General features: G+C 35.7%; 3 protein-coding genes across 3 annotated transcripts; 2 read left to right on the top strand and 1 right to left on the bottom strand.

Annotated features, from left to right (window-relative positions):
* The first annotated feature begins 1,133 nt into the window (after positions 1-1,133).
* LOC102539541 (olfactory receptor 2B6-like) lies at positions 1,134-2,078 on the top strand. Its single transcript, XM_006215393.2, has one exon. The coding sequence runs from the start codon at positions 1,134-1,136 to the stop codon at positions 2,076-2,078; it is 945 nt and encodes a 314-aa protein (XP_006215455.1).
* A 7,111-nt stretch (positions 2,079-9,189) lies between these two features.
* Positions 9,190-10,288, top strand: OR14J1 (olfactory receptor family 14 subfamily J member 1). Its single transcript, XM_006215269.3, has one exon. The coding sequence runs from the start codon at positions 9,248-9,250 to the stop codon at positions 10,211-10,213; it is 966 nt and encodes a 321-aa protein (XP_006215331.1). The 5' UTR covers positions 9,190-9,247; the 3' UTR covers positions 10,214-10,288.
* A 13,986-nt stretch (positions 10,289-24,274) lies between these two features.
* Positions 24,275-25,229, bottom strand: LOC102539790 (olfactory receptor 12D3-like). Its single transcript, XM_006215394.3, has one exon. The coding sequence runs from the start codon at positions 25,227-25,229 to the stop codon at positions 24,291-24,293; it is 939 nt and encodes a 312-aa protein (XP_006215456.1). The 3' UTR covers positions 24,275-24,290.
* Between the last annotated feature and the right edge of the window lie 1,448 nt (positions 25,230-26,677).

Here is a 26,677-nt window from a genome sequence, read left to right as displayed (position 1 = left end):
AAGAAGAAAAATCCAATATTTTAGAGAATTCACAATTTGGGAAATAAATAATTGATGATAGTTATTGAATTATTAGCATATAAAAATAATTGAGTTATATACACAATTTACATTAAGATTTTAAAGAATTAAAAAGTTAATCATTGGAGTTATCCTTCAGAAATGTTATAGTAAAGGAATTGTGTGATTTGGAAGGGGAAGAGCTGGATAGAAGCACCTCAGATGATAGAAACAGTATAATTAATGAGCAAGAAATGAAAATAAGGAAGGGGGGGAAATGTTTTCATTTATATGTGCTAATGATTATCTTGAAGGGTTAGGAATTTGTATACATCCCCAAATTTCAAGAAGCCTTTGAAACTCTTTCTTTCACTCAGAGGTTAAAAGTTCATCAAATGTATTTAGATATCTTTAAAACAGCATTTCACAACAGGCAAGTTTCTAAGGTTTGATTGTTTTGTGTGTGTTAATCTTGTTTGAATTTTTTGTTTCTTTCCCTATTTTAAATTTTCTTAATAGCATCAGCACTAATGCTTGGGAGGGGTAAAAGGAGTCCTGATACTCCATCCTTTCACTGTGCAAAATTCGTGACGTGCTCCAGTTGCCATGATGTTTCTGAGCAGAGTCAGCTTGAGGAAGACGAAAATGCCAAGATGCCTTGGCTCCCCCTCAGCTGCTGATCCACCTGCCTTCTTCATGCTGTCCCTTGTTCAACCTGTATTTGGGAAGCTTTGCCTTCCCCCAATCTATTTTAATCTGTCTTCTGTTGTTTCCGTTAAATATTCATGACAGGGTTGATGGTAGTTCTGTTGAAACTTTTTAAAAGAGAAGACATTGAAATCCAAAGGAATGATAGCTAACCAGAAGACACTCACTAAGTAAGGAAGATTTCCCAACTTGCTACTTGCTAGTATTCTTTTTATTCTTTTCTTGACAATCTTTCAATATCACATAGATAATGTTGGCTCAACATTTTACAAAAATTGGGATAAAGGATGCAGATTACAGCAAAAATGAGAGTTTCATCACAACATCTCTGATCCTTAATTCTCAGTGGCTTCCTTTTACCATCAATACCCACCCCTTGATAGGTATTTAGAGGTCTCAGCTGGAATTTCCCCATCAGTGCCAATATGTGGATCAACAATCAGAGCTCACTAGATGATTTTATCTTATTGGGATTCTCTGATCGCCCCTGGCTGGAGACACCACTCTTTGTAATCTTTCTGGTGGCTTACATCTTTGCTCTATTTGGAAATATCTCCATTATCCTAGTTTCCCGCTTGGATCCACAGCTTGACAGTCCCATGTACTTTTTTGTCTCTAATCTATCCTTCCTGGATCTCTGCTATACTACCAGCACTGTCCCACAGATGCTAGTCAACCTCAGGGGACCAGAAAAGACCATTAGCTATGGTGGTTGTGTTGCCCAACTTTACATTTTCTTGGCCTTGGGTTCTACTGAATGCATACTTCTAGCCATCATGGCCTTCGATCGTTACGCTGCTATTTGCAAGCCTCTTCACTACCCAGTCATCATGAACCAGAGGCGCTGTATCCACATGGCCACTGGGACCTGGATAAGTGGCTTTGCTAACTCCCTTGTGCAGTCCACTCTCACCGTGTTGACCCCCAGATGCAGACAGCGGGTGATGGACCACTTCTTCTGTGAAGTTCCTGCTCTTTTGAAACTAGCTTGTACTGATACTCATGTGAATGAAACTGAGCTCAATGTGCTAGGGGCGTTGCTACTTCTGGTGCCCCTCGCCCTCATCCTGGGCACTTATGTGTTCATTGGTCAGGCAGTAATGAGAATTCGCTCTTCTGAAAGTCGCTGGAAGGCCTTTAATACTTGTGCTTCACATTTGCTGGTGGTCTTCCTCTTCTACTTTACAGCCATCAGTATGTATGTACAGCCTCCCTCTAGTTACTCCCGTGACAGGGGGAAGATCATGGCTCTCTTCTATGGAATTGTCACCCCTACCCTCAATCCCTTTATCTACACACTGAGGAACAAGGATGTGAAAGCTGCCCTTAGAAGGGCACTGACTAAAGAATTTTGGGTCAAGACAAGATGATCTCTGAAAAGAAGACCTAAGAAATAAAGATGGATGTGTTTGCCTTTTAAATAATGTCAGACATGGAAGTGATGAGAGAACACTGTCATAAGGTGTCATAAAGTTCACAAATGGAATCAGACAAGAAAGAAACAATCAACTCTTGGTGATCTCTAGGCAGCACTTCATCTATTTTACAGTATTGCATCTTACCAAGTCATATCACTTTTTCTCCTAACCCTAACTACGAGTTAACTTAGTTTCAGGGGGGAAACTGGTGTAAGAGCTATAGAAAATATATTTAGAAAGTTTAGAAAATATATTTAGCATAAATTATTTCTAAATGAATCCCAAGTAAATTGGAAATAATCCCATCTTTTTAAAAAATGCCACTACTACCTGCCTTAACTTTAACCAACATACATTGACAGCATTTAGTCATCTTCTAACATTCAATGTCCAAAGATTTTTTTAAGGCCTCAGAGGCAAATGAAATCAAGAGACATTTAGGTCAAAAGCATATAAGATAGATGATTTTATATCTATGCAAAGGAAAATACATTAAAAAATTTAGAGACAGTGATTTTAAATATAAATTGCTTTTGCCATAAACCTTAATCAATCTTATGCTGTTATGATGAGCAACAATGAGGTCACGACCAATAGAAATAGAACTTACTCTGAAGAAAGAGAGAAAATGGATGCTTTGGACAGTGAACAGTGGGAAAAAAACCTAAGGCAGAAAATATTCTGACTGGAAAAAACTTACTAGTAATTTATGAGTTTGCAATGGTAACTTCCTTCACTACTTAACTGGGTAAGTTAGGCCTATTTCAATGTGAGGGTTATAAGAATATCATGTTGAATTCAAAGCCTTGGTTGACCTACTAGCTTTATTTAAAAAAATGTTTTATAGCTTCGGCTATAAATTGCCTCTCAAATACATAGTAGTCAAAGATGCCTAAAGGAAATAGAGTGAGTTCAGCAAAAACTCAGCATCATTGCCTGAAATGCAAATCAAATCTCATTCTTCATTAATGAGTATATGTAGCCCCATCAACAGAGTGATGAAAAAGCTCTGTACCTTTTGGGGAAAACCATTTATTATTTTTGACTATAGTTTCTTTGCCACCAAATGGAATAGGGAGATTAACACTTGCCTTAATTCAAAGGTGTATGAAATTATCTTTCTCATAGAACACTGAATTTAATATTTAACATTGTAGATTTGAGTCCCATAAAGCAAATCTAAATAATAAAATTTTAATTCTAAATTTGTAGAGCTCTACATCATTTTCTATTTGATGATTTATAAGATCATGAACACAGCACTTACTCTAAGGCATCAGTACACTTTCTGTCATTCTCTTCTTTATAACACACAACCCCAAGCTTTCTTTATAAAATTATCCTTTCCAAAGCACAAGCTATCTATAAGTGCATTTAATCTTTTTTTTTATTTATTTCAGTTCTCTCTAGTTATTTCAAAGTATTGGATCACAGTCCCTTAATAAGATATTCTCTAAGGTCTTGATAAACATGAATTTTTTAATCCATTAGTGTGTTTCATCAGGTTCCTAAATTTTGGAGCATAAATACACTGGATGGTATAAATTCTGAGGTCTGAATTAAATTAGTAAGACTGGGATCATTAATGATCTATGTGAGTTCAACACTGCCACAAATCATAAAAATTTAGAATTATAAATATTAAAGATAGGAAGTAATGTCAAATATACATAAAATCTCCCCCCACCAAGATAAAATATTCTAGTAAATTGATATCACCACATATCATGGAATATTTTATATGAACTTCTCTTTTCTCCCCACATATCAGCATGAATCCTGGTGTTTTCCAACACAGCATATTCAATTGCATTAAAAAAAAATTTTTTTTACAACACTGGTTGACCCCAACCACATGAGGTGCCCTCCCCTCAGATGGGTCACATTTGAACACTTCATCAAGTGCATTGCCTTTCAAAATAAGTCCTTCCCAAGCCCGTGTAATATTTATATTTGTAATTTCCCACACTTCTGCAGATTTCTCTTTCAGGCTCTTCACACGATAAATGTTTAGTTAATGCACCAAACACAAATAGGTCTGGAGCTGCTTCTTTTTCCCTTTTTTCTCTCCTCTCCTCCACCTAAAAGGAACAGCGCAAAGATCTACTGTCTGCCAATTAAGTGCAGTGAGCACTTCCCACTTTCTAGCCCAGTTGTGAGACAGATGAAGCTAGAACATGAGGAAAAAACTTTTAGAAAAATGAAGGTTCTTGTTTGAAAAGGGAAAGAGAATCTGTCTCAGTTCTAATGCAATCTGGAAAAGGATATAAACATTAGAAATTTTTTGGATCACAGTATTTCTCATAAGTCATGATTCATTTTTCCATGTGACCTCATACCAATATCCTATGTATCCTAATATGTATTAAGGGAAAAAATTTTATAGTATTCATTTTTTCACTCTATTAAAGCAGTGTCTTCTCAGAGGTTGTGTGTTGTACTTCCCAAAGGGTATCTGAGGTCACTAAATAAAAATGATACACTTTCTTGGGCTTGTTAATTTTGCTTAAAGGTCTAGATAAGGGGGAGGATATAGCTCAGTGGTAGAGTGTATGCTTAGGGCGCATGACGGTCAATCCCCAGTACCTCCATTAATCATCATCATCATCATCATCATCATCATCATCATCCTATTTACCATCCCCCCAAATTTTTTTAGAAAAGGTCTAGATAAAATGTAAATAAAGAAACACTGAAACTACTATTTTGCATTGAAACTGGCATGAATTATAATATGCTGTGGAAGTTGCATACATTTTTAAACAAAAACATGGGCCCTTAAAGAAATTTAGTGCTGACGTGGGAGGTTGTTCCAAGTATGCCCCCAAACCCCAGGGGTATATTTTGATTCACCTTCAATATTAGAGATATATCAGAGCAACACCCTGAGACTTAAACAAAACAAAAAAAACCTGAATTTTTAATTTCATAAATGCAATTAATATTTTTACATGAAGGATGCCTGATATTTTAGAAGTTTATAAGTATAAATACATAATGAAATGACTGTACAGTACATGTACTGTCAAGCACACAAATCAATATAGTGCAATGTTGAAAACATGGTTAATGAAGAAATCTTTTTAATATTCTTGAAAGTATTACTAAAATCAGTAGATTTATTAAATATGTTAGTAAATTTTGCAAATATCAGTAAATCATTAAATAGGAAAATGTTTTGTGATATAGAAGGGAAGCACATTCAATAAAGTTTAGTGTCTATTATTAGAGGAGCACTAGAAAATTCCCAGTAATGTCAGAATGAATCACGATTTCCCACTCTCACAGTTTTTTACTATTATTTTAGATTAACCACTGCTATAGCTTGAATATTTGTGTCCTCTGAAAATTCCTAAGCTGAAACTTTATCCCCATTTGACACTACATGTATGAGGGGCCTTTGGGAGCTGACTGTGTCATGAGGTTGGAGCCCTCACCCCTTCTGCCATGTGAGGACAGAGTGAAAACATGGCTGTCTACAAACCATGAAGCCCTCACCAAACATCAGATCTGCTGGTGCCTTGATCTTGGACTTGCCAGTCTCCAGAACTGTGGTAGATACATTTCTGTTATTTATAAGCCATCCAGTCTATGGTATTTTGTATAGAAGCCCAAAGACGAGGGCACCACCCAATGCAATTTTTTAAATAACCCAATTTAAATGTTAATCTCATCTGGAAACACCCTAGAAGGTACACCGGGAATAATGCTTAATCAATTATCAGGGCACATAAAATTAGCCATCATGATGGCTAACCATTTACATGATGATGACTCAGATGTGGTCCCTAGAAAGCCAAACTTCAAGATAAAAAGGAGAAAAAAATTATTAGGAACATCAAAGTCTTCACACTGTAGGGAAAATAAATTTCATTAAATTGATTCAGCCAAATCATTAACAAAAAAACAAGCAAACAACTAACAAGACAGAGAAGGTGAGTAGAATCAGTATCAAGAGTTGCTGCAACATTTTAGTTAAAGCACTCAGGATTCAACAACAAAGATACGTGCTTACACAAAAAAAGATATGACCCATGCACAGGAAAAGAAAGGCAGGTAACAGGAAATTACCTGTTAGGGAACCCCAATTTTGGATTCAGCAGAGAAAGACTTCAAAGTATCTATTATACATATGTTTAAAGGGAAAAAAATTATGTTTAAAGAATAAAAAGATATAGTAATAATGTCTCGCCAGGTAAGAAATATAAATAAGGAAACATGAATTATAAAAAAGAACCAAAGGACTGGATAGCTACATACAAAAGAATAAAACTGGACCACTATCTTACATCATACACAAAAATTAACTCAAAATGGATTAAAGACTTGAATGTAAGACCTGCAACCACAAAATGCCTAGAAGAAAACATAAGTGGTAAGTTCTTTCAATCAATCTTGGAGATGATTTTTTGGATCTGACTCCTAAAGCAAAGGCAACAAAAGCAAAAATAAACAAGTGAGACTACATCAAACCAAAAAGCTTCTGCACAGCAAAGGAAACCATCAACAAAGTGACAAAACAGCTTAACAAAAAGAGGAAAATATTTGCAAATCATATATCTGATAATGGATTAATATCTAAAATATGTAAAGAACTCATACAACTTAAGCAAAAAAACAAATGATTTGATTTTAAAATGGGCAGAGGATCTAAATACAGGCATACCTCTGAGATATTGTGGATTCAGTTCCAGATCACTGCAGCAAAGTGATTATTGCAATAAAGCAAGTTACACAAGTTTTTTGGTTTCCCAGTGTGTATAAAAGTTATGTTGACACTATACTTACGTCTATTAAGTGTGAAATAGTATTATGTCTAAAACATGAAGTGTGATTCTTATTGCAAATACTCATGCAGCACTGTGATAGTCACTGGGAATCAAAACTGAGTTTGCAATTTTTAGCATTCAACTTCTTAACCTTAAAGATATGAAAATATTTTTATTAAATATAAAAACAGGGGAACTTAGAGCTATTTTTAAATGTTGTCAATGGAATATAACTTACAATGAATTTTTGACATTTAGGAGTAGATATAAGATTAAAATTTTTTAAATTTATTTCATCGTTAAGAAGGTAGATCTTATATAAAGGTTATTACCACAATAAAAAAAATGCCTTTCCTGTAGTCATTGGTTTTTGAAAATGAAACACATTCATCTTTGGAGGAAAATTACCCATCTATGGAATTGTTAAAATGGCTACTGGATTATCAGGTTCAGAGTTATTTTAGAAAAGATATAATGTTTGGATGAAGCTTGGACTCAGTGACCTCTAAGTCTTGTTTAAACTCTAAGATCCTTTGATTCTGTAGTTTTATATGTTTATGTAAGAATTACTAAACATTCCCTTTTTGACATGAGGTCCATACAAGCATGCATGATTTTACTGGTGATCAGTAAAGTTGAAATTGTTAATTTTTACTAGAGAAACTAAGTCAGAACTTTTGGAAAATAAATTGTATACAATATACATTTTTCTCTCCCTGGAATGCATAGACTGTAAGATTCCTTTAAACCCAGATGGTAATTATCTACTTTTCACCGAGGCAATCCTTGAGGGAGAGGTCCATGAAATCCCACGCTTGAACTCACAGTGTCTACCTGGAACACCAGCCATGCTGAGCAGGCTTGTTCCCTAGTGCCTGGGCAGCACTGGCTTCATTCCAGGTGTCATGGGCTTAGTGGGAAGTTAAAATATTCCTGGGTCTATGCTCACTGTTTGGTCTTATATGAAAGCGTCTCAGTCCTTTCCTTAAATGTGAAAATTTCAAAGACTGAGCCACCAGCTCAATTCTAGAATAAAGATGCTCAATTTTAAGATTAAATGAGACTGGCTTCTACTGACTAAGATCAATTCTGGTGAGTGAAACTTCTCCATATTTAACAAAATTTATAGCCATGCTTCATAATTTCTGTGTTTCCTTTCACATCTCATTTGCTTTTTGAACCATATTTAAAAATGCGTCTGTACCTATTAGTCCTCCCAAATGCCTCTAGCAAATCCACAAATGACCTTTACAATAGTAAAGTCAATGTACTTTTATTGTTATTTTAAATTGCCTTTCTTAAATTAAACTTACAAGCTTCTGCACAGCAAAGGAAACCATAAGGAAAACAAAACGACAACCTATGGAATGGGAGAAAATTTTTGCAAACGATGAAACTGACAAAGGCTTGATCTCCAGAATATATAAGCAGCTCATATGACATAATAAGAAAAAAAAAAACCCAATCCAAAAATGGCAGAAGACCTAAACAAGCCATTCTCCAAGGAAGAAATACAAATGATCAATAGGCACATGAAAAAATGCTCAATATCACTAAGTATCAGAGAAATGCAAATCAAAACTGTGATGAGGTATCACCTTTCTTAAATAAATGACTCTATTGTACAGTTTTTTTCTTTTTCAACATCTGTCTTCCATTGGCTCTATGATGTCACTCCCTACTGGTTTTCTCCTTCCAAATATTCTTTCTCAGTCTCTTTGACTGGGTGCCCTTCTGCACATCTATTTAAATTTGATGATATCTGTCCTCAAATCTCTTTTCTGTCCTTTTTTTAAACTCAAAAATATTCTTGTAAGTGCCATTTAAAGGAGCCAGGTTAACTGTTTTTGTAACATGATTTTTCACGCTATTACTGAACTGGTGGTGTTTCAAGCACGACCATAGGTCTTCTGAGCTCCAGATCCTCGTATCCAACTTTATGGTTGGCACACCTCAGACTGGGCTTTCCCATCAGAACTCATCTCTTCTCCCAGCCATCTCCCTGTCACGGTTATCTATTTCAAAGAATAACAACTTCCCTTTTTCCTGGACACTAAACAACCATCGAGACTTTATCTGCTCATTAGCTCTCCAGAAAATTCTCATAACTCATTTCAACCTACATGAAGCTGTTGATCATATTTAGAAGTTCTATTTTTGAATAATGGCTAAAGATTTTTTCTCTATTAAATATTACCTAATTACCATAGAGATAAATTTGTCTTGTTTTCAGTAGCTCTATGCTGACTACACTTAGTTACTTGACATATAGATATATTAATATCATACATCCTTTTCCTTCTGTTCTTTGGCTTCCTAAACAGAGTCATCCTTGCCATCTTCAGAGTGATCATGGCCAACCTGACCTCAATGAGTGGATTCCTTCTCCTGGGGTTCTCTGAGGAGCGTAAACTTCAGATTTTACATGCACTGCTGTTTTTGGTGACATACCTGCTGGCCTTGACAGGCAACCTCCTCATTATCGCCATAACTACCTTGGACCATCGCCTCCATTCCCCCATGTATTACTTCTTGAAGCACCTCTCTCTTTTGGACCTCTGTTTCATCTCCATCACAGTCCCCCAGTCCATTGCAAATTCTCTTATGGACAATGGTTACATTTCCCTTGGTCAGTGCATTCTTCAGGTTTTCTTCTTCATAGCTCTGGCCTCGTCAGAAGTAGCCATCCTCACGGTGATGTCTTATGACCGGTATGTAGCCATCTGTCAACCACTGCAATATGAGACCATCATGGATCCCCGGGTTTGTAGGCATGCCATGATAGCTGTGTGGGTTGCCGGGGGCCTCTCTGGGCTCATGCACACAGCTGTTAACTTCTCCATACCTCTCTGTGGGGAGAGAGTCATTCACCAATTCTTCTGTGATGTTCCTCAGATGCTGAAACTAGCCTGTTCTTATGACTTCATTAATGAGATTGCAGTGGCTGCATTCACAACCTCAACAGCATTTATCTGTTTGATCTCTATCGTGCTTTCCTACATTCGCATCTTCTCTGCAGTGCTGAGAATCCCATCAACTGAGGGCCGGACCAAAGTCTTCTCCACCTGCCTACCTCACCTATTCGTAGTCACCTTCTTCCTCTCAGCTGCAGGGTTTGAGTTTCTGGGGCCGCCTTCTGATTCCCAATCGGCTATGGACCTCACCTTCTCCATATTCTATACTGTGATACCTCCAACACTCAATCCAGTTATCTATAGTTTACGGAATGAAGCCATGAAGGCAGCTCTGAGGAAGGTACTGTCAAAAGAAGAATTTGCTCAGAGAAAGATGTATTTAAAAGCCATTTTCAAACTCTGAAGAACCATACCAATAAAAACTTCTGTAATGTTTCAGATTGTAAGAAGGATAAATCTACTTTCTTCCCAGAACTCCCTTCCATCTTCTCTATTCTTTATATTCTTTTCAAAACATAATTCTTCAAAATTTAAGATGTTATGCTTCTAAGGATATTGGTCTTCTTTCCACCAATTCAATTTTTATTTTTAGGCATCTATCAGGAATTTTTTAAATAAAAGAGAAAAGGTAATTATTTGGGGACTTGACCACCATAATTTAAAGTTGGCTTTTAACAAATAAATTCCAAACTGCTGTCAGGTTAGCTGATTGTGTTTATGAGATATTTTATTCATGGTGTATGTATATGATTTCCAATAGGCCTGCAAGTTTCTTATGTACATCAAGTATCCGTTAATTTTCCCTTCCTTTTATGTATTATAATAGCCTTTCCCACAGCTATTTAGTCTGTAATAAATGTCAGGTGCATTACACACATTTTTCTTTTAACTCTGTCACACAACTCTTCTAGCTATGCCACTTTGCCCTCAATCTATCAATTAGGACACTAAATTTAGGAGAGATTAATTCTCCTGAGATTTCTCAAACAAAAAGTAGTAAATACATGATTTAAACTAACATTTGTCTGATGCCAAGCTCACTTATTTGCCTCTGCTCATTGCAAATGCTTTGTTTCCCAGTGTGTGTGTATATGTATCATCTATAAAAATTAGCATATTCTACTATAATTCACTAATAAGATAGCCATCAGACACCTGCTTTTCCCTTACTGAATATGTTTCTATTAGTTCATTTTCTCTTCTGATCCACAGAAGAGCTTGACGTGATTTTTACGGTTAGGCAGGGGATGCCTCCTGGGTCCATGAAACAGAACAAAACTGAGTGAAAAGCTCAAATCTATGTGTATAAGAGTCACAGATTCTGTGACTCTCAAGATCTGACTCCTGTTGAGGGAATGTAACTTTTTTCAAGGACTCATAATTCACAAGGGGAAAATATTCTACCAGTTCCCCAATTTTGAAGTAAATCAAAGTACATGTTCTATTAACAGAACGAGCAATTGCTGAGTAATGGGGGATATTATTTAAATGCTATTTTGGATTAATGGTTCTGTCTATAATATATGCACATGCATACACACAGAGATTTTTTTGCTTGTTTTTAAAGGTTATACATTTCTTCTCTTCCAGTATGAAGCTGGAATTGATGACAAAAACTCTGTTAGTGCCCTGTTTTACAGCCCTGAAGCTTGGTCAACAACTGTTTCTCTTTCCTTATATGCACATTTTTTTTAAATTATGTATTATTTTAAAGAGATTGTACATTGTTGATTTAAAAAATTCCAAAATGGAGATAAAGAAAATTTAAAACTAAACCATAAATCCATTGGAACTGATAGTGTACTATTTGTGACTCTGCCTCTAGATTCTTTTAAATGTATGTGTATGTATGTGTAGATATTATACTGTATTGCAATGTCACAGTATATAATGATCGATAAACTCTTTTGGTGTGAAACAATGTTAAAAGCATGTTTCTAGATCAATAGGTAAAATCATTTCAATAGCTATGATTAAAATCACAGCCATTAAGTTATCTCCTGTTTAAGATGTTTCTCTTTTTATTGTCATTATTCTAAACAATACTTTGATGAATGTACATCTTACTCTATGTACATATTTGTACATGTGTATGATTAATTCTTAGGCAACATGCCCAGTAATCGAATTACTTCTTTATTGTCCCATCTGCTGTATGTGTTCAGTATATCATTGAACCTCCTTCAGTGTCCATTGGTCTTTATCGCCTCTAAAACAGAGAAACTTCCCTGAAATGCATTAATACTAAAACTTAATTTCATGGAGTGTTTTTCTCTCACAGAGAGAATTTTAAAATTCTTAGGGGAAAGAGAAGAAATGGCACTAAATAAAGATAATTAACATTATATAATTTTTTGTTTCTTTGAGTGAGATAATTTCGAGCTAGATTGAAGAGCGAAAATATTCCTGAAAACCTCACCAATACTCTCAGATCAAGAGAATGTGCTATTTGCAAAGAATGTGTCCATTCAAGCAAGGTAAGCCACCCAAGAAAGAGATTGCCAATCAACAGGAAGGAAAATATTTGCAGATAATGGATATTAAGGTTATTGACTTTAAGATGAGGTTAACCTTAAGAGGCCGCCCCCATCGATAATCAGGTCATCACTGGCAGTTTCTTCAATTCACTCTCTGTTCATGTATTCATTTTTTTGTTCATTCCCAATTTTTTCATCTCAGTAAACAACTTCTGTCCACCTAGTTGTTCTCCTTAGATCAATGAATACTCCCTTTCACTCAAACCCCGATATCCCACCAAAGTACTGTTGATTAAATTTTTCATCTCTACTGCCATTTCTTTGGTCCAGGCAATATTACCTTAGACTGGTGCACTGGGACAGACTCATAACTGATTCCCACACTCTTCTATTTTGCATACAATACAGGTGTGTGTGGGGGGGTTGTTGTTGTTGTTGTTGTTTTGTCTTTTACATTTTCACCAGCTTTATTCTGGGTAAAATTTATATAAGCTTTATTGTATCCATTTAGAGTGTATAAATCAGTGAATATTGATAATTGTATATAGTCATTAAACTACCACCCACAATCAAGATACAGAATATTTCCATTATCTCAGAAAGATTCTTGTGTGTCTTGTAGTCCTTTCTTCCCCTGGCTTCTGCCCCCAAGAAACCACTGATATTTTTGTCATCAAATATTTGTTTGCCTTTTTTAGAATTTTGCATAAATGAAATCATATACATACTTTGATGTCGAGCTTCTTTTGCTGAGCATAGTGGTTTTGAGACTTATCCATGTAGTTGAGTTTTCTTTTATTGCTGAGTTGTATTCCACTAAATAGATGTGCTGCTACATTTCATTTATTCATTCAGAGATTTATGAACAATTTTGCTGTTTGCAGTTTGGGGTATTTTAAATAAAACTTTTATAAATATTTGTCTGCAAGTCTTTTGGGGGTCTTATTTGATGTAGTATTGTTGTTTTGGGTTCATTTGTTATTATTTTGTATAAGTAGTATTGTATTATAATTATTTTCCATTTCTTACCTTTTTATTTTCACTCATACAGTGATTTTAGGAGCCAGTATGTTGTAATGTTTATATCTAGCCCCCTCATTCTCACCACTGCTTGGTTTTCTTTCTTTCTCCTTTTTTAATTTTTAATTTTGGGGGGGGTAATTAGGTTTTTAAATTTATTTTTGTTTTAATGGAGATACTGGGGATTGAACCCAGGACCTCATGCATGCTAAGCACATGCTGTACCACTGAGCTATATCCTTCCCCCGACCCACTGCATGGTTTTCAGTGATATATCCTCAATATTTTGCATTGTCACTTTCCTACTGACAATCTGATATTTAAAATAAAAATTAAGGTATCATTCTATGAATAATAGTTTCACATTTCTTTTCTGCAATTTTAATAAACTTTGGGCATTTTGGCATATCAGATTAAGTTAAATAACCACTGTTTATAAAAAGGTTAACCTAGAAGGCTGGTACTGATCAAACCCAGCACATTTCAAAAACAGGTCTGTGTTCAGCTTTGGCGGGCTCTTGGGAGATGAATGCTCATCTCCTGGAATAGTCTGCCTGATAAGAATTGTTTGTTGTTGTTTTTAATTCCTGAGGCCTTGGACCACATTGTACCAGTTTGATCAGATAGTTAATGCTAATAAGGTGACTTACTGCGAACACCTGTCTTTGCTCTAATATGATGTATCACATTGATTGGGTTTCATATGTTGAACCATCCGTGCACCCCAGGTACAAAGTCCACTTGATCGTGGTGAATGAGCTGGTTCATGTGCTGTTTAATTTGGTTTGCTAGTATTTATTGAGGATATTTGCAACTATGTTTATTAGGAATATTGACCTGTATTTTCTATTCTAGTAGTGTTCTTTTATGGTTTATATTATCAGAATAATGCTGGTCTCATAAAATGAGTTGGGAGTGTTCTTTCCTCTTTAATTTTTTGGAAGAGTTTGAGAAGGATTAGTGTTAATTCTTTTTTAAATGTTTGCTAAAATTCAGCAGAGAAGTCATCTGTTCTGGTGCCCCATTGTTTTTCAAAGCTAAATGTTTAGTGGGCTTGTTTCTCAGATGCAGGTCTTAAAAGTTGTGGTGCTTGATATTGAGTTCAAACTCTTGGCTCCTCAGGAAGAGGCTCCGGGTTCTGAGTTTTCTCTCAAAAATGGGTTATCATGCTGGAGTGGGTTTATTGTGAAATTGTGTCTCAGTCTCTCCTACCTGCTTTGATGTGAGTTTTTTAAATTTGTTAGATATGTAGGAGTCACAAAGGATTTTGCACCCTACAACTTTACTGAATTTGTTTACTAATTCTAATAGTTTTCTGATAGCTTCCTTGGAGTTTTCTATGTTGATATCATGTCATCTGCAAATAATGACGGTTTTACTTTTTCCTCTCCAACTTGGAGTCCTTTTATTTCTTTTTCCCAATTGCTCCAGCCTGGACTTCCAGCACTATATTGAAAGAAGTGATGAGAGTGAACCCCCTTATCTTTCTTCTGTTCTTGAGGGAAGCACTCAGCTTTTCACCATTGCATATGTTAGCATGTCTTGTCATAAATGACCTTTATCATGGTGAGGTATGTTCCTTCTCTACCTAATCTGTTGAGAGTTTTTATCATGAGAGTATGTTAATTCTGTTAAATGATTTTTCTGCACCTATTGAGATGATCATATGATTTTTTATCCTTTATTTTATATACATGGTGTATCACATTTATTAATTTGCTTATGTTGAAACATCCAAGCACCCCATGGATCCCACTTGATCATCCTGTATATTCCTTTTAATTTGCTATTGAATTTTGTTTCTAATATTATTTTGAGGACTTTGCATTATATTAATCAGGGATGTTGTCTGTAACTTACTTTTCTTGTAGTGTACTTCTTGGCTTTGTATCTGAGTATATTTGATCTCATAAAATGAGTTTGGAAATGCTCCCTTGCCTTCTATTTTTTGGAAAAGTTTGAAAAGAATATTAATTCTTCTTTAGATTTTTGGTAGAATTCACCATTGAAACCATCTGGTACTTGACTTTATTTTGGGGGGAAGTTTTAAATTATTAAATGAAAAGTAATTTGAGCAAAATGCTATGTAGCCTTTAAAATTTGGTAAATATATCTCCAGAAAGCCTCAGAGGAAATCTTTGCAATACAAATTCTATAAATTTATAGTCATGTGATTATTACTGAAAATATTAATAATCTGTGTAAAAGATGGTAAGAGAATTCAGAAATCACAAAACAGCATTGTAGGCTTACATTCATTTCTAAGTACTTATAAAGTAGTTGCAAAGCTTTAAATAAAAAATTTTAATGGACTAGGCCTCTTTATGATATTCTCAGGTACTGTTATTAAATTTGTTTTCGGATCTTCTAGTAAGTAGATGGTTTTATGTTTAGTAGAGATGATAATGGAAGACTAAAGTAGCTATTCTAAATCTGAAATGCAATGCATAGGCCTCAGTTTCTAACATGAAAAATAACCATAAACACTGGCTTCTAGCTTTCCAGGAGACCTGACATTAGAGATTCATTTTTTTTAATGTATAAAATCCTGTTTGCCTTTCTGAAATACATGACACAGCTATCACAGTGGTTCTCCACGTGTGGTACTCAGATGAACAGCAGCAGCAACATCTGAGAGTGTATTAGGCATCAGATTCATGGATGTCACCTCAGACCTTCCGAATCAGAACTACTAAGTGTAGAACTTAGGTACATACATTTTAACAAGCTTCTCCAGGTGATTTATACCTCTACCACTGAGCTAGGGACAACAAAACCCTACCGTTTACCAAACCACTCCCCCTGCGTGAAAACTTCAGAAGCTCCAAGTCCCAGGTGACAGAGAGGTAGAAAAGATAAAATACTTTTATCATTCAGTTCAGGTGCCCATTACAAAAGAAAGAAAGAAAGGAAAAGGAAGGAAAGAAGGAAGGAAGGAAGGAAAAGGAAGGAAAATAAATGAAGAAAAGAAAAAGGAAAAAACCATCACCAATAAAAAATCCCTGGATTTTCAAGGGAAACAACATGTTTAAAAAGATGTCATCATAGATGAGAAAGGTCAGAATTTTGTGATCAGCTTTGATGACTACCCACACACAAAGAGCAGCTGTAGTAAGTTTTCCGATCTTGAATGAGAAAGAGAAAAATATTCTATGGAAACCGACAGAAAGTTATGTTCTTTAAATTGAGTTTGAAAAAGCAAGACTGTTAATTCTAACAAGGAAGGATATTTACTTCCCAGAAAATGAGCAGATTTAATAACATATATTCAATTCATATAAATGTATGACAAAATGAGCAATTTAAGGAAAACCAGTAAATTGGGAATGATCAATATTTTATAAGTTTATATAAATATTCAGCAAAGTAATTATACTGTAACATGCTTCTTCAGATAGACTCTGATATCACCGTGAAAGAGAAAGCCTTGGCTAGATAAACGTTCAGTGTAATTTTGACTATTTTCCCAATGTTTCTTTATGTCTTTCACAAATACTTACAGATTTTTAGATATAAGACAGAGGTATGAATTGCAAAAGAAAAGGCTTGGTACTCAGACTCAGTTCTGTTATTCTGAATCTTATTTTTTCTTTTAAAAATAGCGATTAAACAAATAGAGATTAACGGGACAGGGTATAGCGCAGCGATTGGGTACATGCCTACACAGAAGGGTCTGGGTTCAATCCCCAGCACCTCCTCTAAAAATAAATAAGCCTAATTACCTCCCCACAAAAAAACCACAAAAAATAATTTTTTTTAAATAGAGATTAAAATGCTTAAGCCATAGAAGTTTTTTTTTTTTTAATCCCATGTGGATTAAATGAAACATATTTTATGATAAACTAGCACGGTGTCTGCCTCATGAAAATGAATGCTCAAAATTGTTCCTTTTTTAATTTCCCAGTCTGTTGATCACTACCTATATAAATTTGACAGACTAAAATATTTAATGTACCAAAGTCAAAATTAAGTATGGATAATAATGTGGTTTATTATTTTATCAGTTTAAGGAAAAAGAAGTCGCAAAACAAGACACAAAAAGAGAGAAAATGTGTTGAAAGCATTGCCTTACTCTTGAATTCTTCCTGTTTCCTAATAGCGGTGTGGGGCTTTAATAAAAATGTATTAAGTTGGGGATGTTTTAGAAAGATTACCATTCACATTCACGAGGTAAGAGGGAAAAGCCTTTTAAATTTGGCAACCAAAACAAGTTTAACATTTTAAATTAAATATCGATTTTTCTTGTAAATCTAAAAGTACTGACCCCTGTCTGACAATAGAATGTAGAAAGGGCCGGGGAAGGCGGGGGCGGGGGGAGGATCGCAAAGGTCAAGTTAATTCTTCATGAAAGAGACCTGAGGGAGAGAGAATAAATCTGAACTGTCAACAGGAAGGATGAACATTTGAGAACAAAAAAATAAAGTGAATGAGAGAGGCCATTAAAATGACTAACAAAAGCCTCTCAGACTGATGAGAAATAGGGAGGGGGTGTTGATTTAGAGATTTAGAATTCTCCCAGTTACCATTACTAAGAACCTGAATCAATGAGATACACACAAAAAAACTTTAGTGAGATTTCACATAATTTAAAATAAATCACAAAGAAATTGTCTCACTCAGCAGTTTTTTCCCAGTTGCTGCATAGAACTCACAGATGGAGGGAAAAACTAAGGAATATGAGAGCCTTGTTACTACGTGATCCATCAGCCCTCGTATAATGATGCATATTAATGAGGGGAGAACTCTTGGTTATTTCCACCCCACAAAGCCCAAAACACTGGACAATGAATTAATACTTGATTTATTTCTTCTCTGAAATGTAGATCACTTTATATCTCTTCAGATTCTCTTTCTGAAGTTGTATATTGGGTATTTGAATGTTTTCCTTCTACATTTAAAGCCACCTCAGGGCAATCGCTCTGTCTTCCTCTTCTTGGCAAATGCCAAGACGTGAATGGTCAATAAATATTAATGACTTTAATTGAGGATAATGTGAAGATACGTCAAATAAAATGAAATTTCAAAGAGAAAGCTGTTAGATACCAGATGAAGCTCTATATAATCAGACTTTATGAAAAATGAAGATTCCATGAAATATTGGATATGTTTTCTTTCAAATTTATTTATTCTTCCTTGTTCCATAATAATAATAATAATAGCAACAATGCACAAGGGTTTCTTTTCTTTGAATCTCTCTTAATTTTCTTTCATTACTTGCTCTTGCAATTACTTTAAATCTTATCCCAAGTCATCTCTCCTATAATATATGGGCAATGTTGTTATAAAAATTAGAGTAACATGTAAAATTCTTGGCACAATGCTTATTAAGAGATCCTGCCCACGGTTGTCATTCAATAAATGGTACTTAGTAGTAGACGTGGCTTTTCTTTCCATTTTCTCCTTCTCTTTCTCCTGTTTTTGCCTTGCCTAAAAGTGGCTGCCAATCAGCTGAAATCAGACTCTACAGGCAGCCTTTGAGGTGTGTTAAAGTCAACTGTGTTCATACTCCCACGCCCACTCCTTCGTGATTCCTGTGTGTGATTACCAGGAAATCAGCTCTTGCAAGATAATTTCTTTAATTTTTTAAGGCAGATCCAGTGGAGAAGGAATTATGTTCTCATTACATATCTCAGTGCTGTCTGTCACTGATAATTTCCTTGCTCAGTCTGCCCACATCTGTTTAAGACCACATCTGGTCTCAAACTGTGCTGCAAATCAGAATGACTCATCCCATCCAGAGGACAATTACACACCAGAAATTAACACAACATTGTAAAAGGACTATATTTCAATTAAATAAATAAATGAAAATAAAAAATAAAATAAGAAAATAAAAATCACCAAAAAATATTAAAATGTTGATTTCACTCTTCTAGTAGTAACATCAAGGCAAGTTTCGGTTATTTCATTCTACACAGTGTTGAATTAAATAAACTCTGCTTTGTTTTCAATTGGTCCAAGAATTGTATATTCCTGGCTAGGTGCCAAGTGACTACCCACCAAAGTGTTTAGTTTCTGGTTTAATTAGCATTCAAGACAAAGAGACTGTCACTGATTCTTGGGGTTAAGGAGAAAGAAGAGTAAGGAGATCCTGTGAATAACTGATTACGAAAATGTTGTACATCAAACCGAACAAAATAAGAGATTATTTGTAGTCCATTAAGAATTGATATTTGTATTTATTTCTCCAGGAGTTTGAAAAAGAAAACCAGAGGTCAGTTATCTGGGAAAACAGCTTTGTTTCCTTTGTTTTATTTATTTATTTATTTATTTATTGAGTGAGTGAGTGAGTGAGTGAGTGAGTGTGTGAGTGAGTGAATGAATTGATTGAGCAATGTCACATAATGGGTAAGTGTAGTCTTCTCAACACTCAAGTAGTCCAATTCTAAATCTAGTACTTTTTCATTAAGCTATTAGAGCCTGAAGGAGTCACCATGAAGATTAAATGAGATGATATATATGAGAGATGATATATATGAAAAGTGCTTTACAATTTAAGGTAAAATTATTTACACCATTTCAAGATTTGATTATGCAAAAAGACAGAAGATTTGAGGGGAAAGAAGAGTGTTGGTTAATTTAACTAATCCAAATGTAACCACGAAGAAGCTCTAGAGCAAGGCAACTTAATTATGAGTTTAGAATGAAAAGATGCAGCTAAAGACATAGGAGAGGATATTTCACAGAACTGTTATCACTGTTCTGTTCTTATCTAAAGTTATTCTTCCTTGGCTCAGCATCCCACTTCTGTAGATTCTTAAGTGTGATAATACATGTTTCACAAACTAGAATAATCTAATGAAATACTCCAAATATACAATTTTATTAAACATATCAATAATATATTTATATATATGTATGTTTGTAATCTGTATATATTATTATATAGTATATATAATGCATATAGCTTTCAAGGCTAGATGAAAATAATTTACAAATATCACACGTAAGACTCTAGTCCCAACAGTGAATTGTGTTCAGATATGAAAAATCTATGCCATGATTCATGAATAGCAGTATCCTGTAGAAAAGCATGAGGTTACTTGTAAAATTGAAGAAAATTATTGAAAATGCTGCAATATAAATATCAAGTGGGGAAAAAAAGCTTCCACGTTACAAGATGAGGAACATTCTTAACAGTTATGTGACCTGAATTATTGTCCAATTTGGTTTAACTAGAACTTTGAAAGTGGAAGGCCATTATAACAATGATCCAGGATATTAGAATAAATAATTGAATGAAATGTGTGAGTAATTGAATGGTGAACTGAATGAGTGAATTGAATGAATGGTTGCATGAATAGATAGAGTTGATATTAACAAGCCTCCAGTTCTCCTTCACTCTGGAGTTAGTGGCTCTTAGAGAAAATAAAACACCCTCAAGGTTTCCTAAAGTGCCTTCCTTTTTTCAATAATAATGACTCTACTTTACAGTTGAGTGGTGCTTTGTGTGCAGTTACCAATCTCTTTTTCCCTGAGGAGGGCTTAAACTTTGAAGAAAGTTTATCTCAATGTTCTTTGTTAAGCAGCCTGCCCCCAGGGTCCTCTTCCAGAACTTAAATTGTGAAATTGTTAAAACCAAGAGGCAAAATTGAGATAGAAGCACCAGCGAGTGCCTAACAGAGCTGGGACCTCTGGAGACACCCTTGAAGATGTTTAGTGTGCAGACTCTGATAAATCATCTTGCTCTTCTGGGAAGATAGTTTTGAGGCACTTAAACAATTATGTACTTACTGACTTTGTGAAAACATTTTAATCCAATTATCTGTAAGTTTTCTAATGAGCCCTCTAGTGACCTTAGTAGAACAAGACCTTGCTTGACAGCAGCTAATTTCTAAGGAGACAAGTTTTAATTGCTTGGAACCTGCAAAATGATGGCTTTAAGCAGCTGCTGCTTGATCCGTGTGAAATGAATGGATTGTTTCTTGGTACAGGTTTTGGTGAGCATGTGTCTTTAGTACAGATTCATAATCACCATAATCTGGAGTCTTGGGGAGAAAATACCATAGAGGGCTCCAAAGTTACTCTAGTTACCTACTCTATATTAACATACAGAACTAAAACTCCAAAATTTCAAATTCTTTGTTTTGTGGTGATGAGCTAGAATAATCTAATGAAATATTCCAAATGAACTGATCCAATTCCTCATTCTTTTTTACTTATTCCACAGAAACAATAATTCTTAGTGTATTATATACATCAGTTAAGAACACAGCTTTTAGAATCAGATTGCTTGAGTTTGAACAACGGCCCACCAAGTTGTTAGATATGTGACTTAGGAAAGCTAGTTAACAATTCTGTGGCTCAATTTTTATCTGTAAAAAAATATAGTGGCTGTTGTGAATATCTAATAGATTAATATATACTAATAAAATATATATATATATATACTTGTCACATTAAATAGTGTCACATATCAGCATGCAAGAGATGTTAGTTCTCATCATTTTGCCATTCAAACAACAAAGTGCTGTTTTCTACAGTAATTTATTTCAAAACTTACCTTTGCATTTACATTCTCAAAAATTATGTTCATTTTACAGAAAAAAATTGAAATTAAGAAATGACAGTCTTGACTTAGAGTGCACTGGTATTTAACAGTAATGTCTAGCTTCAAACTCAAGTACCCTGATTGCAATCTGGTGGTGCTTCCACCACCTCACAGCTGTTTCTACACCTGCAATTGCTGTTATAGTCAATCCCTTCCAATACTGACAGAGTTGAAAACAGTATGGAAAACTAAACCTGGGAGAGATAAGCCCTGGCTATTTTGTTTCACTGACTGTCAATCAAATTTCAAAACATAGGGTCTAGTTCCTAGATGATGGCATAAACGCACTCTGTTTCTTCCATAAATGTAGCCATAAAACCTGAACAGAATGCAAGAAGAACCTATCTGAGCAACCTGAAAAGTAAACATTAGCAGGTGGTTTGGGAAAGCATACTAGAATTCAAGTCATCATCAAATTGGCAGAGTTTACTACTTTTTCCCTCCAGTATCCCCCAGCTGGAGCTTAACACAGTCAGAAGCACAGAAATGACACGGTTAATACTGTCCACAGTCCAAGAGAGCTCTAGGAGACGCCTGCTGAAATTCTCTGGCTCAAGGAGCATGAAAAGGAATTCCTAATGCTCAGAATGAGGGATACCAAAATCTGTATCAGTCTAGCATCTCCAGAGAATAGAATCAAGATGTGTATCTATAGAGAGACTTATTTAAGAAATTGGTTCATGTGATTATGGAGGCTGGTAAATCCAAAATCTGCAGGTGGGCTGGCAGGTTGGGGACCCAGGGAGAGCTGAATAACTTTTATCTTGCTGGAGGTTTACAGGAACACCATGACCTGACTTTCGTGGACAGCTACAAGAACCAAACATTGCAACCCTAAAAATTTGCAACAACCAGCCACACCCACTCCTTCTTAGTATAAAAGGAGCCTGAATTCTGACTTGGGGAAGATGGTTCTCTAGGACATTAGTCTCCCATCTTCTCGGTGTGCTAGCTTCCTAAATAAAGTCATTATCCCATGCCCCAACACCTCGTCTCCTAATTTATTGGCCTGTCATGCGGTGAGCAGAGTAAGTCTGGACTCAGTAACAGCAATACTGTGATTCTTTTACCACAGAAGTTACATCAAGTCAGTTCTTTGCTCAAATGCCCCAATATTATGCTGATCACCCAGAGTAAGTGCTGAAAACCTTCAGATGACCAACAGGACATCCATTACAAGACCACAGCCAGTTTTCTGTTCTCGTTTTCTGCCACTCTGTTCATCACCCACTGAGCTCCAGGAACGCTGGACATCATGCTTTTCCTCACAAGAAGCACACTTGGGAGGAGGGTATAACTCAAATGGTAGAGCACATGCTTAGCGTGCATAAGTTCCTAGGTTCAGCCCCCAGTACCTCTAAAAATAAGTAGACCTAATTACCTACCCCCACCAAAAAAAAAAAAAAAGCAGCAGCAGCAGCACACTGTATATCAGTGCTCTTTCATTGGCTGTCATTTCTGTGAAAAAGTGCTATATTCTCATATATCTACATGGCTAACCCCCCTATTTCCAACAGCATTCTGCTCAAATGTCATTTCTTAAAGAGGCTGTCATTGACCCAGCCTTACAAAAGAGGGCCTACCATGGCAGCTGATTATTCCTTACATTCCGTGTGTTTTACCTTCTGGAAGAGACATGCATTTACTTGTTGATCTTTTCATTGCCCACCTTCTCAACTGAAAAAGATCCATGTCCTTATGTCATGGATTCATGGATCTGTTCCACTGTATTATCCTCTGCAAATTGAACACTGCTTGCTGAAGAAAATATTCAAGCAAATGAATGACTAAATGAAGAGTAATTGGAATCATAGATGTGAAGAACATAGCTGCAAATGGTACAAATTTCTCAAAGGAAAACAGAATTCAATAAACGTATCAACAGACTACTATAATATAAAATAGATAAACAACAAGGACCTCTTGTATAGCGCAGGGAACTATATTCAATTTCTTGTAATAAGCTATCATGGAAAAGAATCTAATATATATATATGTATATATGTATACACAAAATATATATATACACACAGCTAAATCGCTTTGCTGTACAGCTGAAACTAACATTGTAAATCAACTACACTTCAATAAAAAATAAAATTTAAAAAATAGTACAATTGAGCAATACAAGTGATTTTATATTTATCTTTAGGCTTATTTTACCCTTGGATCAATAAAGAATTTAATATATCCACCGCTTAATGCAGCTAATATATCCACCACTTAAATTGAATAATTTAATATAGCCACCACTTAATGCAGCTTTTAAGAAAATAAATTTTCTCTATGAAAATCTATGACCTTATAAAAAAATGTATCCAGTTTATTATAGAGGAGAAAATAAATGTCATAAAAAGAACATGCAATTTTCTTTCTATTTTTTCTTTTGAACATGCAGTTTTTATTTCTTCTAGTGTTGCCAATGGTTTTCTCTAGGCAGACAGCTTCAGTTTTCTCCTAAAGACTCTCCTCAAAGCCATCGTCACTTCCTTATTCCTAAGGGTGTATATCAGTGGATTCAGCACTGAAGTGGCAGTGGTGTGTATGACAGCCACGTACCGCCCCTGTGTGACAGAGGTGGGAGAGGCAGGGGGAATGTAGGTGAGCCCCACGGTTCCATAAAACAGAGATACCACCATGAAATGGGAGGCACAAGTGGAAAGAGCCTTGTGGAGCCCACGGCAGGTCCGGTTCTTGAACAGAAGAAAGCCAATGATATAGAAGTAGGAGAGGAGAGTGAGGAAGCATGTTGCCATAGCTAAGCCGGCAGTGACAATAAAAATGAGCCACTGATTGAGCCGTATGTCACCACAAGCCAACTCTAAGAGGGGCTTCACGTCGCAGAAGAAGTAGTTGAGTTTCAGAGAGCGGCAAAAGTTCAGGTGTGCTGTCATGACGGAATGCATCAGAGCATAGAAGAAGCTGGTGATCCAGGCCACAGCTGCCAAGAGAATACACCCCTGGGGGTTCATGATGACAGTGTAGCGAAGTGGGTAACAGATGGCCACAAATCGGTCAAAGCCCATAATGGCCAGCAAGATGGACTCTGTGCAGCCCAGAAAGTGGAAGAAGTGTAGCTGCGCGATGCAGCAGAGGAAGGATATGGTCTTGTGAGTGGAGAGGAGGTTTGCCATGAGTATGGGCAGTGTCACCGAAGAGTAACAGATACCCAGACAAGAAAGATTTCCCAGGAAAAAATACATAGGGGAGTAGAGTCTTGTCTCTGAGATGACAATCACTAATATGGACGCATTTCCAAACAGATCTATCATGTATATAATCAAGAAGGTCATAAAGATTATAGGTTGCAGCTCCTGAATGGAGGTCAGTTCCAGCAAAATAAACTCATTCACTGTAGTGACGTTCTCCATTGCTTTGAGACGGAATAACGACAGCGACAATTAGTAAAACGGTCCTAGTATAGCGCACGGGGTAAATGAAGCAAGTTCATCACCTAGAAGTGTATAAGGATGATCTGTGGTGAGCAAAATGATTAGAAATGCTGGCGTTAAATTCATCTGCAACATAATTAAGGAAACAGAAATATATGTGGTCAATTCCGACTCGGTGTGATATATGTGATACATAGAACTAAGAAGCATATTTAGAATGATGAGTTAAACCTGTAAAGTAACTCATACAGAATAAAGGCAGACATTTCAGTAAATATAGTAAGAGAACAGAACTCAATTTAAGCCTCACTGTAACATCAAAATTAGTGTATCTAACAAGAATCTTGTGAGATGTATTTGTAAACATTTAAATATTTTTAAATGGACACAATAGACACACTTCCCACTTCGGGGTACTGGTAGAAACTCAGCAATGGTCCTAAATCTTCTCTAAAAAAAAGAATAATTTCCTCGCAAATTAAACCTTCATGAAACTAGAAGGGTTTTTTTTGTTGTTGTTTTGTTTTTTAATTCATACATTTCAAATAATGTGTAGGGAGAGGGAATACAAATCAGCAGAACTGGTGTCAACCGTCACAAGAGGGCACCACAGCAGCAGGGCTGTTCGTGCAGGATGGAAAAAGCTAAGATACAAAGAAGTTTTAGTAGCATGAGAACATTGGAAGCCGCAGAAAATAATTAGTCCAAGAAAGAGACTGCTTCACAGAGAGAATGAATTTCTTGGGAATATCAGAAAGAGCAAGTCAGCGTGCACGTAATGATGGTGTGAAGAGAAAAGCATGTTACTACAAAGGCATAAAAGGGCTAACAGGGGAGGGGAGGGGAGGCTATAGCTCAGTGGTAGCGCACATGCCTAGCACGCATGAGGTCTTGGGCAGTACCTCCATTAAATAAATAAATTTAATTACCTTCCCCCAAAATAATGAACAAACCAAAGAAAGGGGGTAATAAAAAGAGGGAACCCATGAGCCAAGAATCTATGATAAGTTTCTTAACCCCTTTCGCATACAAACCCCCCAGTATATAGAAAAACTTCTGTATCCACATGAAAGTAAAATAAAAAAAAAATAGAAAATTGTGATTTCGCAACAGAATATCTCACCTGAAAAAATGTCTGAGATGAAGCAGAAAAACATTCCTAATTGAAACAACTAAAACAATGACAGAATTTTTTAATGAGGAAAAAATTAAGTATTCAAAACAGAAAGTCAAATTAAAATACAGTGAGATGCTATTTTGATAAAATCAAAATGTTTATCAAGGGTGGTAAAATACACACAGATGGGGATGTCAGTTGATGGAACCACTAACAGACATTTTAGTAGTCAAATGTAAAAATCTCAAACTCTAAGTTAGCAATTCTGCTTCATAGATTGTCCTTCAGATATGTTTGCAAATGTCAAACA

This window comes from Vicugna pacos, chromosome 20 (assembly GCF_048564905.1).
Source record: "Vicugna pacos chromosome 20, VicPac4, whole genome shotgun sequence".
In the NCBI taxonomy this organism is placed as follows: domain Eukaryota; kingdom Metazoa; phylum Chordata; class Mammalia; order Artiodactyla; family Camelidae; genus Vicugna; species Vicugna pacos.
Note: the sequence above shows the minus strand (reverse complement) of the source record. Positions and strands in the feature narration are given on the sequence as shown.

Bases quoted from the DNA above. Each gene is read 5' to 3' on its own strand.
- LOC102539541 (XM_006215393.2), top strand. From the start codon at position 1,134: ATGTGGATCAACAATCAGAGCTCACTAGATGATTTTATCTTATTGGGA.
- OR14J1 (XM_006215269.3), top strand. From the start codon at position 9,248: ATGGCCAACCTGACCTCAATGAGTGGATTCCTTCTCCTGGGGTTCTCT.
- LOC102539790 (XM_006215394.3), bottom strand. From the start codon at position 25,229: ATGGAGAACGTCACTACAGTGAATGAGTTTATTTTGCTGGAACTGACC.